Consider the following 14,785-nt stretch of genomic DNA (forward strand, 5'->3'; position numbering starts at 1 on the left):
ACTTTATTTGGAAGGCGACCCCAGGAAGCAGGAGTAAAGGATCGGGGAGAGTAAAACTAGCAAGAAAGAAAAGCCAATACAAGGATGTGTTACCAAGTTGGCTGTCACACTAGGCAACTGGGTGATCCTGCCATGGCCTTCTGAGGAGCTTTAGAATGCTTTCCGGAATTGTCCACTTGAAGATGACCAAGGGTAGCATTTATCCATCAGCTCGCATCCCACACTGGTGGAGGTTGCTCCAGAGATGTTAACTCCCACCCACCTCTGGCAGCTTGCTTGTATGTGCTGAGTGGGCTACCCTGAGGTTCCCATGGCATTGGAGAAACCCCACAGCAGAAAGCAAAAGGCATTTTCCTGAGGCAAAACACTCATTCCTACATGAGCTGAAGGCAGCAAAGAATTTTCCCTTGCAGCTCTGCCTGGAATCAGAGGTGAGGCCAGGAGGGTAGAAAGGATGTGAAGCACAAGACTTGTCTAGTAGAAAAGCCAGTGAAAGTCCTGTAAGGCCAGCCTCAGAAGAGTGCCAAAGCAGAGGGGAAGGGCGGTGCATGCCTAAGCTACCATCAGGGGACATGCAGACCAAAATAAAATTGCTTGTTAGCATTAAAAAATATGCAGGTATTACTTTAAAATCTACCCCTCTAGTTTTACTGAAGAATAGTATTATTTAGCTAGGTGGTATTCTGGCTTATATGTGGCTGCTCTTGGTTAACCAGAGAACCACTTTTTATAAAATATTCTATACGATATGTATTCTGCACTGCAGTATAAGAAGGGAACATCAAGGCCTCACCACCCTTCTCCACCCAGGGTTCTGATGAGACTTGGGGCTGAGAGCCCACTGTGCAGAATGGGCTGTGTAGATATCCAAAGAAGTCAGGTGTGTGGGGGTTTGTGTGGGAGACTGGGGTTGAGCAAGGTGTTTTGTACATTTGTGGTGGCTCCAATACAATAGACCTCATTTGAATTGCCTCTGTATCCTGGTGTGAGAATTCTAGGACCTTGAACCATATATGCCAGAGCCTTTCCTCTCAGTCATCTACAACTGCATTCCATCAGGCCTTTGCTTCACCTCCATTCTACCCAAAGGGAAGCCTTTCACTCTGAGGACCCCTATTGCACCTTTTAGCCTGAAAATGTTTCAGGATGTTTCCCTTCACATCCTGTGGGCCACTGGGAGATGTAGAAAACAGAGCCATTTTTGATACAGCTGGATATACATATATGAAATACTCTACTAATTCGGTGTTTGTACTTTTGGGAGTATTGTCTGAAGCTCATTGCAATTCTTTAAATTTTTTAAGGGCTTGATTCTACCAATTTTTATTTTTTCTAAGATAAAGTTAAAATTATTTTAAAACCAATTTTTCCAGCTCTATAAGACTGACTTAGTAGATGAGATAGGACAGACTGAGGGGATAGGAGAGCAGGATAGGCACACACACAAAAATATGTTCCAAGCAGAATTTAAGCAATGAGAAGTACTGAACAGTGTTATACATATTCAGAGGAGATCGTCTGCAGTTGTAGTTAAGAAAGAAATCTAAACTTTTTTTATATTGGTCTTGACAAAGGTGCCAGATTTTAACAGGGGCACACTGGCAGTTCTCTTAGGGTAATTAATACTAGCTGACATAATAGGTAGACCCCCAAATCTCAGAGACTTAATCCAACAAAGATTATCTCTTGCTCACACAAAGCCTGATGTGGGTCAGGTAGCCCTCCTCCACCTTGTAGCTATGCCAGCAGAACACCTGGGCCTCCTTGCTATGGGTGGCAGGGGTGAGAGAGCAACGGAGGAAGTGCACCAGCTCTTAACTACCTGCCCCCTCACATTTCACTGGCTGGCTCAAGCCACATGGCTACAAAGTAACTGTAGGAGAAGCTGGGAAATGAAATAGTTTGGGGCATATTCATGAAGATTTGAAAACTAAGATGAAGCCCCCTTTAATAGGGGACTTTTTAATTTTTTTATTTTTTTTATTTAAAATGTTACAAAAGTCTCTTTATCTCCCCGATGACCCATTCCACCTATCCCACCCCCCTCTCCAGTCCCCCTCCCCACCATTGTCCGTGTCCTTGGGTTGTGCATATATGCATATAAATTTTTTGGTTACTCTCTCCGCCTCCACCCACCCACCCTCTTCCTTCCCTCTGATATTCGTCAGTCTGATCTATGCTTCCATGTCATTGAATCTATTCTGTTTATCAGTTTATTAAGTTCTTTAGATAATAGGGGACTTTTTGATGTTTCTGACCAGGGGAGAGGATGATTAGGGCTGTGCCTTAGGAAGGTTGAGGTGACCTTGAGTTACTAGCATTTTCTTTAAATCAAATTGCCTAGATTATTTTAAAAAGCTGCTAAACTATCCTCACAGCTGACTCTAGTTTTCTTCCCATATAGCTTGTTTACTGCTGTCAGGACCACTTATGGAATAACCCTTTGTAAGTCCTTGCATGATAAATAGGATAACAGTGTAATTTATCATCCAAACTGAGATGCCACTGAGAGTGAAAGTGGTACTAAATTATCTCCAGCAAGAGGTGGAAACTGGGGCTTTCCCCAGCAAACTGGGATGTGAAGTCACCCCAAGAAGAGGCTACAGTGGTTCTCTGTTGCCAGCCAGGCCAACCAAACCCCCAAACCAACCTCTTCTGTGATATACAGCACCCACCTACCCAGCCCTCCCTGTCCCTGGTTAGGTTCCTCCTCAAGCATAACCTCTGCAAAGAGGCCTCACTACCCCATCTAACCTGGCACTTCTCTACCTTCTTTCTTCCTATCCCTTTACCCTGCTTTATTTTTCTCCATTACACTTATTACTTCCTGACAACACATGATATATTCATTCGGAAATAGCTCTACGTACCCCCATTAAAATGTAAGTTCCAGCCCTGGCCAGTTTGGCTCAGTAGTTAGAGCATCAGCCTGCAGACTGAAGGGTCCTGGCTTCGGTTCCTGGTCAAGGGCATATACCTCGCTTGGTTGCAGGCTCAGTCGCCGGCCCTGGTTGGGGCCCGTGTGGGAGGGAACCAGTCAATGTGTCTCTCTCACATCGATATTTCTTTCTCTCTCCCTCTCTCTCTCTCCCTCTCTCTCTCTACACACACACACACACACACACACACACACACACACCCTCCACTCTTTCTGAAAAGCAATGGAAAAAATATCCTCGGGTGGGGATTAAAAAGAAAAAAGGTAAGTTCCAGCAGGGGAGGGGCTTTGTTCTGTCCATGACTAAAGATCTAGTGCCTTGGTAGGTATTCAATAAATCACTGTGGAAAGGTTAAAGTTGGTTGTGCCCAGGCAGGCTAAATAGCCATCTCAGATGGTGAATAAAGAAAAATTAAATTTATTTAATTAAAAGGGAGTGGGGGATGGGGATATCTAAAGGGAAGGGCTACACAGCACTGAGCCGAAGGGTATTGGGTCCATGACGGCAGCAAAACTATGCTTAGGATGGTGAAACAAGGAAGGGCATAGAAGAAGAAACAGGAGAGCCTAAGCTGGGCTGCTTTGGCTCCCTGAGAAGTCAGAGAAAAGGAGGCCTTGGAGACAGGTTCAGGGGGTTAGCCTGGAACGAGCTGCCGCTGCCCATTGCTTCCCTGGTTGCAAGTCTTGTAGGGTCACCTGGAAGGGAAGAAAGGGGAAGGAGATGGTGCTGGTGTGCTGGGTCCTTTGTCCTGAGTGTATTTATCTCTTTTTTGCAAGTAAAAATCTTAGGGGAGGTCTCAGGGGAGCATCTTAATAGAATATTCATCAGCTTTCCAGGTGCGCTCTTTCAGGGTGGTGGTCTCCACTGAGGAGTCAGAGCCAGGGCAGTGGGTCATTAGTCAATGTAGCTGGTCCTGAGGCAGCCACAGAGCCACTTGTCTGGTTTTTCTACTTTTCTGGGCCTGGAGCTGAAATACAACTGAGGCCTAGATGTTATCTTTAGGGAGGAAATGCTCATGGCATCTGAACCTCATGGCCAGAGATATGCTGGGGGAGGATAGGTTACCCTGGGGACAAGGTTCTTGTTTTCCCAGTTTTGCCCCTTGCTAGGAATCCAGGGCTTCCTGCCCTGGTGAGTTTCTATACCTGGCTCTTCTCATGTCTGTCTAACAATTGTTCAATACGGTAATTGTTATACCTTCTACTTCATTTGGGCCAAGTCCTCTCACCATCACCCCCAATATCTCCTCCGGAGTCATTGTCCATGATGTTCCCTCTGCCTTCAGTAAGCTCCTTGCTGTCCTCTGTGGAGATCCAGCTGTGCTCCAAGGCTTAGCTTCCATCCTTTCTCGTTTTGAAACTTTCTTTGACTACTCTGCTCCACATCATGTCCTGTCGTGGATGGAAGCATGCAGTGTTTAATATTAACTAGACTGTGGGGGCAGAAACTACATCATATATAAAGTCCTCATGTATATAGTAAGCACAAAAGTGTTACCACATGGCTTACCTCATGGAATTTGAAAGAGAATTAAGTGAGATAATTTATGTAAACTTCTTAAAGCAAAAGATAGCACATAATGTAATCAATACCAAGAATCATTGACAAGATAATTTGTATTCTTTGTATTTTGTACTGTCTTAAAACTCTAGTATACATATTACACTTAAACACATCTCATTTCAGATGAGTAAACATTACAAGCAGTCAATAGCTAGAGGTGGCCAGTGGATGCTGTTTTGAACAATGTAGCTTTAAAGAATACGTGAGTAACAGACATAAGGAGTAGCCATTCCCTCTGGTCCAAGTGAGAGTATTCAAAGAAGGAACCTGAAATGTGTACACCTTCCCCAAAGCTTAGATGAAGACTCTTGGAGAGGCAGTGGCTATGGCCCACTTGGGAGGCAAAGATATTTACTGAGGTGTTGCAGGCCTGGGCTGGGAAGTGAGAAAACCACCTGCTGGGATGCTGAGAAGTGTGAGAGGAAGGCTGCCTCTGTGAAATGTGGGAAACTTTCTGGAAAGCTACCTTTAGGAATGCCAATGAAACCTGCTGGAGGGTGTCTGCCACTGGCTCAGCCACAGGCCATAGGCCATGAAGGTACCCAAGGGCAAGGGTGCTGACTGCTGGCAGCCACACCACGGGAGAAATGAGAAAAGGCACTGGAACCGGGAAGCAAAGTCCCTTCCTCTTACAGTGTTCTTTTAGCACCGTTTATTATATGAATGCTGCTTGGCAAAGGAGAAATGCTGTAGGGTTCTCATGAATCACAAGGGAGGGCAAAAAAGGTAGATTCGGAGCTGAGAGGCGATAAATTGACAATTGGCAAAAAGCACAACTCATATTATCTGCTTTATAGATAAAACTATCATTCTCAACAGTGCTTCCTCTTACCTAGAAATTTCTATGATGGAATCATCCTCTACTCAAAAGAGACAGCAGTACTTTTCTCTGAAAGTTGTTGCTAAAAAGTACAAATGCTACTTATGGCAACTTGAGGGTGTGTTATCCTGAATACATTGTCAGATTAGGAAGTAGAGCACTCTGGAAGTCAATAGGACAAAATGATATTTTAGAGGTGGCGGAGAGAGGTGGAGCTGAGTAAACTCTGACACTCACTAGGCTCAGATAAATTCCCAGAAGATAATGTAATTGATAAAAGGCTTTGCACACTTTTTAAAGCTTTCTGACTAGTATTGTTGGGTACCATTTTTACTTCTTGTTGTAAAGAAAGCAACTCTAAGACAGACTTTGAGAATTTAAAAAGTAGTAGAGTGTCTTTGACTATTTTAGATAGTATGTGCTTTACTTAATAGTAGACCGCTAAAAAATTGGTCGAGTGAATCAATTTTAGCATTAACGGAGTGAAATTTTTCCCCCCATATTTTTCATGCAGGATAAACCACCCAGCAAAGAAAAAAGCAAGACATCAGAAAAAGTCTTACCACAGTTGGCTCTGGTAATTTACCTATATACTCTCATTGAATTTTTGCCCTTTTAAAAATATTTGTCTTCATACTTGTAAGTAACTAAGTTTCTGATTTGAATTTTGTGCTCTGTTTGATTATTTTCTGATGGAGAAATTCTATGAGGTGCACATATTAGGAAAAATAACATTCTTAAGAAAGTAATGGTAAAATATAATTTCCTCGTTATGTACAGAGTGTTTGAATATTGTGGATGAAAGAATCTCTAAGAGGACTAGCAGAAAGCATGTCAGTGTGGGAGTCAGGGACTGAGCCTCAGGTTACAGCCTTGTCACCAATGGCGCTGTGATCTGAGACGTTCACGTGGCTCTCCCAGCCTGTTTCCGAGTTTGAATGTGAGCGGGGTTGATCTGATGATCCTCGAGAGGTAGCTTCCAACAGTGAAATGCCTGCCGGAGGATTCCTCAGATCTTCCCATCCTTTTTTTATGACTGTAAATTGTCATTGTCCTGCTGAAGAGGCAGTTATAAACATTCTCGGCTGGTAAGTACTGGGTAAGATATACTTACTGTAACAATTATATTGAGTTCAATGCCATTGAGTTATGCTGTTGTGACTCCTGGGAGTTGAACTTAAGTGGAGGTTCAGTGAAAACATTTTTTAAAATTGCGATAAAATATATACAACATAAAATTTAACATTTTAAACATTTTTAATTGAACTGTAGTTCACTGGCATTAAAAATATTCACATTGTTGTGCAACTATCACCACTATCCGTTTCTATAACTCTTTCATCTTGCCAAACTGAAACTTTACCCATTAAGCAATAACTCCCCATTTCCTTTTCTCCTAGCTCATGGCAACCACCCTTCTACTTTCTGTCTCTATGTATTTGAATATTCTAGGTCCCTTATATAAATGGAGTCATACAATATTTGTCCCTTTATGGCTGGCTTATTTCACTTAGCATAATGTTTTCAGGTTCAACCAAAGCATTATTTTTGAAAGATATTTTAACAGCTAAGAACAAACTATAAAATTGAATTTGTGTGTAGAAAAGATTCATAATAATTTAAAAAGGAAGACATTTTTTACTTAGAAAATTGAATTAATATTCTCAGATGCAATTATACTGAACATTTCAAAGTACATATTTTAATAGAAAATGTGCTTTTATTGATAACCTGATTATCATGCCAAGTTCTGCAGAACTGAGCTATAGTATGTTTTCACTAGTTCTGCAGAATCTATCTTAAATTTTCTAGTTTAAAAGACAACACCTGAAATTGAATAGACATTTTATTTTCTCTCTAAAAATTTAACACATTTTAAAACTGGAAAATAAAATTGCTTTTAGTTTGTTGTGTCTTGTTAGTATAGGGGTTTAAAAATGTAAACTTAATTTAAATTTCCTTATTTAGTACCCAGTGGCTGAGTTTCTTGTCAGGGGCATACAATAGTCTAAAAAACTTTTGTTGGCTGGTTTAAACCTGGTTTTATATTCATATTTGGCTATGTATTACATTTCTCAGCATTCTTTAAGTTTTATGTGTTTTAAGGGAAATAGTATTTTTAAAAGATGTTTTTTAAAAATCCATTATTTTTTTATTTAAAAAAGGATTTTCTTTTGAATGTTAAGGTTTGGACTTGGATAAAATTTTCTGGAAGTAGTTAAAACCAAGAGTGATTTTCATTACAGACCTCATGCTGCTGGGGTGATCCTTGTAGAAACCAAGGAGCACCAGTGACTCGCAGCTTCTGTTGACCTGACTCTCGCTCACCCTTTCTGCACATCTCACTCAGAGCACTTCCACAAATCTTAAGTCCTTTATGGAGCAAGATTCGAGTGGAAGAAGGGAAAGGCAGATAGAGGGATGGAAAAGCATTAATTTATAAGTTGTCTTAGCTTATTTTCCTGTTAAAGAAGAGCCTGAAACAAGGAGTTGCATGCAGGTAGTTTATCTGGGAGCTGGAGTAAGGGACAGAGGAAGAGTAAAACTGGGAAGGAGAAGCCGACAGAAGCACGGGCTATCGAGTTGGTCTGCATCTGAAAGGAAGATGTAGACCCAACTGTCAGCATCAAATTAGTACATTTTACTTTAAAATCCTTCCACCTGTGTTTACTGAAGAGCCCTGGATTCCAGTAACAGTGTGTCTGTGTTCTGGTGTTGCAATAATTAGCAGTTGTCCTTTTAAAGACTTAGTTGTTCCCCTGCCTGCCTCAGTCCCTACCACCCTTCATGGTTTCCCAGCACTGAAGCTGAGTGCCGATAGCTATCCACACTCGCCTTCCTCCCTCTTTTGTGACACCTGCCTGACTTGGTGTAAGTGTAAGAGTTTAGGACCCCTGCCTTAAACGGTGGGATGAATGTGTGAGTTTCCAGAGTACTCTCGAGACACTTAAAGCCATGAGAACAGGAAGGCCTTTTGGAGCTGGAATATAGTGGAACGCGTTAGCATTGGAGGCCAGCAGAGACGCCGCTCATGAAAATGGAAAGCTTAAAAAACACTTGCCAATATCTGGGGGTGAGACTTTCTGGAATGAACTCCCCAGTGTTCGTTACATCAAACCAGCAGAAGAGCCTTTGGTAACTCCTTCCAAATGCCACCCATCAGGGCCATTCCTGGGCTGGAGAAAGATTTGCTGTTGAGTGCTTATGCCTTCTCTCCAGGTGCCCTGATTTATTGGAGAAAATGCCTGTGTTTATAAAATACTCATGCATTTCATGAAAAAGGTTTTTTTCTCACCTTGTTTCATGGATGCTGTTTAAATCTCACCGGGCAGGTGAGTGCGAAGCCCCAGTGGCAGCAGACAGCCCCGTCGTTCCACCTGAGTGTAAAGCACGATGATGACGTCCCAGAGCAGTTCCGGGTTAAAAACGAGCAGTCGTACGGTAAGGCCTCCAGTGTTCAAACTGAGATTTAAGGACATCTAGAGAGAAAAATCACATGACATTTAGCTATCAGAGCGGTGAACCTGTAAAGCTCAAATAGCCGTTATATCAAGTAGACAAATTTATCTCATATGTTTTCCTTCTGAAAATGATTGATTCCAGTTGTTGGCTAGTTTAGCCTGTTGTAAATGTTAAAGCTTTTATTTTAGGAATTGAGATGTTTATGATAAAACTTTGATTCACATAGTCAGAATTTGCCCCTGCATCAAAGACTAAGAATATTTTTTTTTCTAAGAGGGATTTTAATAAGTTGTAAACATTATTTTCAAATTGGTCATTCTAATATTTTTTATGATTTTGAATCATCAGGTTGATTACATGGAATGCTAACATTTTTAAATCATGGTTCTTTAAATTTTCTGAAATAGTTTTATATTCTGTTTTTATCATAATTTTAATATTGTTCACTTTAAGAAGGTTCGAAGGAAATGTAATTGAAAATTTGAGTTTATTAGCATATTATGCAAAATATAAAATAAGTTAATTTAGTAATCTTGAAATAGTGGTTTCTGTTACAATGACATGAAACAAGAGTAGTTTAACTTACTGATAGTAAAAGAGAAATTAATTATACTACGGTAATTTGAGAACTTAAAGCATGCAGCTTTTTTTTGAAAGATGCTTTAGCATTTTTATTCTAACCACTTAAATGTTTCAGCTTACTTTCTAGATGACTAACTTACGCTTTTTTAAAAATTTAGCTGACTACCTGGAACACTTGGGAAAAAAGAGCACATTACTAGACCAAATTGATAATAGTTGTGCTGGGCCATCTACTTCCAAATCAAAGAGCAAATCTCCACATAAAGAGCGAGAACACTTGAGAAGCACTCTGGTTAACGTCATTATGTAAGTTCTGTAAGCTAACCAGCATGTGCTATCCCTGGTAGAGCCCCTGGAAACTTTTTATCTAAACATATAAGAATTCTGTGCATCTCTAAGCATGCCCCAAAGCTTTGTTGTGATGAGGTCGAGGTATATAAATAAAGACACATGGGCATTAGAGTCCAAGGCCACACCCCCACGAGGGCAGCCCTTGCCTCGGGTTTTTGCTGATTGCTTTGCCTTGCCATTCCATTCTTTTTCCTATCGAGTATTTCCTTTCTTTCCTGTGAGCACAGCTATATTCAAAAGGAGCTTTGTGACACATTATCCAATATTTAGAGAACGGTAATGGGAGGTTTTTCAGATTATCTTTGCTACTATGTTGTAAGAAAGAGAAGTCTTTTAACCACTTCATGTCATTTTTTAGTTATGCCTTTTATAAAACAGGATATGGACTTATTGAAATTTAAGAGTTTCTGTACCTCAATAGTATATTTAATGTCACTCATAGTGTATAGTTATTGGTATTTCTTATAGATGGGAACTTAACTTCTACCAATTTATTTTGTATTATTTATTCACTATGTGCTACCTTTGCTTATTTTTTCTTTTCTTTTTTTTCTGCATTCTATTGAATTGAATTTTCTTTCTTCTCCCTTTATTCCTACTGCCTTAAAAGCTATCAAATAGCCCTGGCTGGTTTGGCTCAGTGGTTAGTGTCTGCCTGCAGGCCGAAGGGTGGAAGATTTGATTCCCCCAGTCCCGGTCAAGGGCACGTGCCTGGGTTGTGGCTCGATCCCTGGCCCCAGCGATGTGGCTCTCTCACATCAATGTTTCTCTCTCTCTCCTCCTTCTCACTGCCCTCTACTCTCTCTAAAATAAAAGGCTATCAAATGTATTTTTATTCTTTTAGTGGTTACCCTAACATTTAAAACCACATATTGTAATTTATTTTTTAAAGTTTAGAATTCATTTTTATCTTTCCCCCTGAATAGCACAAACAGACCTTGGAATGCTTTAACTTACTTCTGAACTATCCTTTGCATTTTCCGTGTGATTACTGTTTATTTTATTTCTACCAGTTCTCCATACTTTTTTTTAAGTTAACACTTACTTAGATTTACTAACATGTTTTCTGATTTCTTAGAAAATTGCCTGTGCACTTGGTTCACTTCTGGGTTCATTTTATTTTTTGCTGAAGCTCATTCCTTAGTAGTTCTTTTTTATTAAACTTATTGGGTGACATTGTTTAATAAAATTATGTAGTTTTCAGGTGTACAATTCTATGATACATCCATAATCTGTATATTGAATAATATGTTCACCACCCCAAGTCAAGTCTCTTTCCACCACCATTTATCCCCCCTTTACCTTCTTCAACCTTAGTAGTTCTTTCAATGAAGATCTGTGAGGAGTAAACACGAGGCTTTCATCTCTGTAAAGATCTCTATTTTGCTCCTACTCTTGAATTAATGACTAAGCTGGCTACAGAATTAAAATATAATAGTAATTTTCCCCCTGAACATCTGGAAAACATTAGATTGAAAAATATTAACCATTATTTTTTGGCATGTATTTCCCCCCCAACTTTATGAAGGTATACATGACAGTTAGTGGGAAGGAATATTTCATTATACAGCATCACTGACCTGTAACCATCCCAGATGAAGCTGGGATTGAGAGCATGATACATTCAATGATAAGGAGGTTAAAGCTATCCAAGAATAACATTTTTCCTGAAGATGCGAACTATGCCTTTCCACACAGTGGAGCCCCAGAAGAAGCCACAAAATGTGGTTCATATTTAGTATAGATTTCAAATTGAATTATGGCTAGAACATCATTGTATTATATGAACACTTAGCCAATAATAAACACAAAAGAGCACATGAGCTTCTATGTCACTCACTATTAACTTGCATGTCTCTAGAAATCCAGAGAAATGGTCTTTTGAAGAATGTACTGTCTTCTGAAAGACTACATTTAAAGTCTTTTTCATCAGTGTTTTCTTAAATCCCAAATTTATAAATAACCACATATAATTTAGGGATAATGCAAGAAGAGTCCTATAACATTTCAGAAAGGATAGAGCTTGGCTTTTGGGTAATGATGAAGAATTAATAAAGCCCATAAAGCAGTGTGTGGCCTCTGAATTAGGTCTTTCCAATCATTTCCACCATAACTGTCCCCCTATGAATGAAGAGAAAGTATTCTGGGAGGAATCTGGTACCAAAACTGTGTCTACCATTTATAAAATGTTCAACAGTTCATTTTTTCTTGTGACTTAACAGAAGGCAGTCCTGATCTTTTCATATCTATTGATATAAGATTAACTGTTTTCTATAGACATTGAAGTAATGTGTTTATCACTTTTTTTAGGCAACAAGATGCTGTCTTAGACTCACCTGCTCCTGATGAAAGTGCAATTCCCAAAATGACCACTTCTGCAATAGAGAAAGACGTCTTGGTAATGAGGGTTTCTTTCATCTATATAATTGAAAGTAAAGGAAACACCTGAAGACACTTTCATACTGTTGAAGTTAACCTGTGCTCCTCCCTGTGAAACTTGGTGGAAAGAGGAGTGAATATGGAGTTCCATAGATTGCTGTATTGGATTAATGGAGGAAATTATTCTTTCCCTTGTCACCTAAGACCACAGTAAAAGAATCCCGAGTTTACCTGCTCCCTTTATTAAAGCTAGCCTCAGTCTTGTATAGTTTTTACGTGTCTTTATTAGAAATTATCTTAATTATATAATGTACACTTTACAAAGACTATTAACTTACTTTAGAAATAGTAATTCTTTGAGTATTTCAAATACAGAATTTTAAAAGATATAAATATCAAAGACTTTAACCTTGCAAATTTGAAAATATTTTTGTGTTTAAATTTTTAAAAATAAGTGACATATTTTAAAAACTAATGAAAATATATTGAAGTTAAATGTCCATTATTAGAGAAATAATATCATGTCTTAAAATGAATATTTATGTACATATTTAATAGCAGCTGTAAAATTATAGTGTGGAATATTAATAGGCCAATTGGAAAATTTTTAAACCCTGTTGTATTATATTTCTGAGATTAACTAACGTTTAGGGATACTGATGCCACTTGCAGCATTTAAGATCTACTTCTGATTATAGATAATAAAAGAACAAAAACTAACATACCAAATTTTAACCCACTGATAGAACATTGAAGTCTACTTCTGCATGGTCTTTGTTCAGTACATCATATATTTAGTAATAGAACTTAATGGTTTACAGTAGAATTATGAAATAAGATAAGAGCTTTAAAGTTCATGAAATATGTATATTTTTTAAATTTAGGCAATCTCAAATAATCCCTACATGAATTGCACAAAATGCTTTTTTATTACTTGTAAATAGTTTGTTTTCCTAAAACTTTAATTTTGCTCAGTAGTTTTCTGGTGATAAACACACTTCTTTTATTACAGTACTAGATTCAACTACATTTCTTCTTCTCCCTCCTGTAGAGATATTACTATTATATTCACCATGGAATTGATACAGACCATGTAGCCCCCATGGAAGATTCCTGGCTAGAGCATGTATTGAGTTTAGTCCCTGAACATCTGAAAGTCCTCACTGATAGCATACTTGCATTATCTGATGAAATGAGAGAAGATTATCTTCTTAGTGTAAAAAAATCCATAGGTAAGCCAGTGTTTCTCCTTGCTTCCTAATTTGAATATCTCATTAAAGATAAATTTTTTTAAATTAAAAGTTAATACCTATACTTGCACTACTTATTATATTTATTATGCTGTTTCTTGCATTGCTGTTGTTATATTGCTTAAGATATTATGCAAGTTTTATTAATAAAGTACAGCAAAACATTTTTTCAAAAAACATGATCTTTCTATCTGTGTGACTATATCCCCTCAACAAAGGACAGAACCGAAGAAAATTGTAAAATGTTAATTATTTAATTAACATGAATATTACTGATATCATAAAGTAGAATGTGATTAATTACAGAAATGTTGCTGTGGACTAGGGGTTGGCAATCTATAGCCCATAGGCTCAATCTGAACCACTGTCTATTTTTGTAAATAAAGTTTTATTGGAACATAACTACATACGTTCATTTGCAGATTGTCTGTGACTGCTTTTGAGCTATAAGAACAGAGTTGAGTAATTGTGATAGAGACCTATGACTCACAAAGTTGAAAATACTTACAATCTGGCCCTTTACATAAAAAGTTTGTTGACTTTCAGTATAGACCAATAGATTCTAAGACTGACGAATCATCAGAATCAATTCAAAAGCACTGATTATTGAACCCATATGAATTCAATCTCTGGAGACTGGACCTTCCCATCTATACTTTTTAAAAGGCTCTATAACTGGTTGTGATATAATTATGGTATAATTTATGCTATGCTCAAAGTTGGATAAATCATAATGCTTTGGAGTGGTCTAGAGACCCTGCAGGGAGAAAGGCATTCATTGCATGTAAGACTCCTATTGAGTGTCTTGGTAATATGAAAATAAAGAGCCAAATTCTTGCCCCCAAAATGTTCATAGTGTAATAAGGGTGATGGACAAATCACTAAATTACAAAGCAGGGTAGTAAGTGCAATAAGGCGGGAAGTAGACGACATGCTCTAATGGAGAAGGGGTTTTTCCTGCCTTGTTAGGAAGGACTCTGGGGGCACCTGAACTGAACCTTGAAGAATGGGGATCAGTGCACCAGGGAACATGTTTAGCCTAAGAGATGCTGTGAACAATGGCTGGTTTACGTGAAAGGCTTTGCCAGGCTTGGGAGAAGTTGTGATGGCCATAGTATAGGGTGCATTTTGGGAAGGTGACAGAATTTAATGGGGTTTATATGCCTTTTTAAAGCATTGGATGATAAAGGAGAGTCACTGAAGGATTTTAAGCAGAGGGGTAGTAACATATTTGCTTTTTAGAAAGAGCATCTTGAAAGGCAGGAAAATTAGGATGAACTGTGAATTATAGGCCACAGAAAACAGGAGCAGAAGTAGCTCACTTTACTGATTCTATAACACAATTGTTTTATGCTCTTAAGCAATTTAAAAGGGAAAGGCAAGGCAATACATATATTTTTTTCTGTGAAGGGAAACTACTACTCCTCCTCTGTGCTGCT

The 14,785-nt window shown here is 38.7% G+C and overlaps 1 protein-coding gene across 1 annotated transcript in view; it reads left to right on the forward strand.

The window, feature by feature from the left end:
• DNAH7 (dynein axonemal heavy chain 7) overlaps nt 1-14,785 on the forward strand; it is a 184,497-nt gene that overhangs the window by 7,333 nt on the left and 162,379 nt on the right. The window contains exons 4-8 of the mRNA XM_087819982.1: nt 5,837-5,899; nt 8,655-8,768; nt 9,494-9,672; nt 12,028-12,115; nt 13,148-13,328. Of these exons, the coding sequence (XP_087676108.1) occupies nt 5,837-5,899; nt 8,655-8,768; nt 9,494-9,672; nt 12,028-12,115; nt 13,148-13,328 (625 nt within the window). The remainder of the gene's footprint in view (nt 1-5,836; nt 5,900-8,654; nt 8,769-9,493; nt 9,673-12,027; nt 12,116-13,147; nt 13,329-14,785) is intronic.

Source organism: Miniopterus natalensis, chromosome 8 (assembly GCF_054644295.1).
Source record: "Miniopterus natalensis isolate mMinNat1 chromosome 8, mMinNat1.hap1, whole genome shotgun sequence".
In the NCBI taxonomy this organism is placed as follows: Eukaryota; Metazoa; Chordata; class Mammalia; order Chiroptera; family Miniopteridae; genus Miniopterus; species Miniopterus natalensis.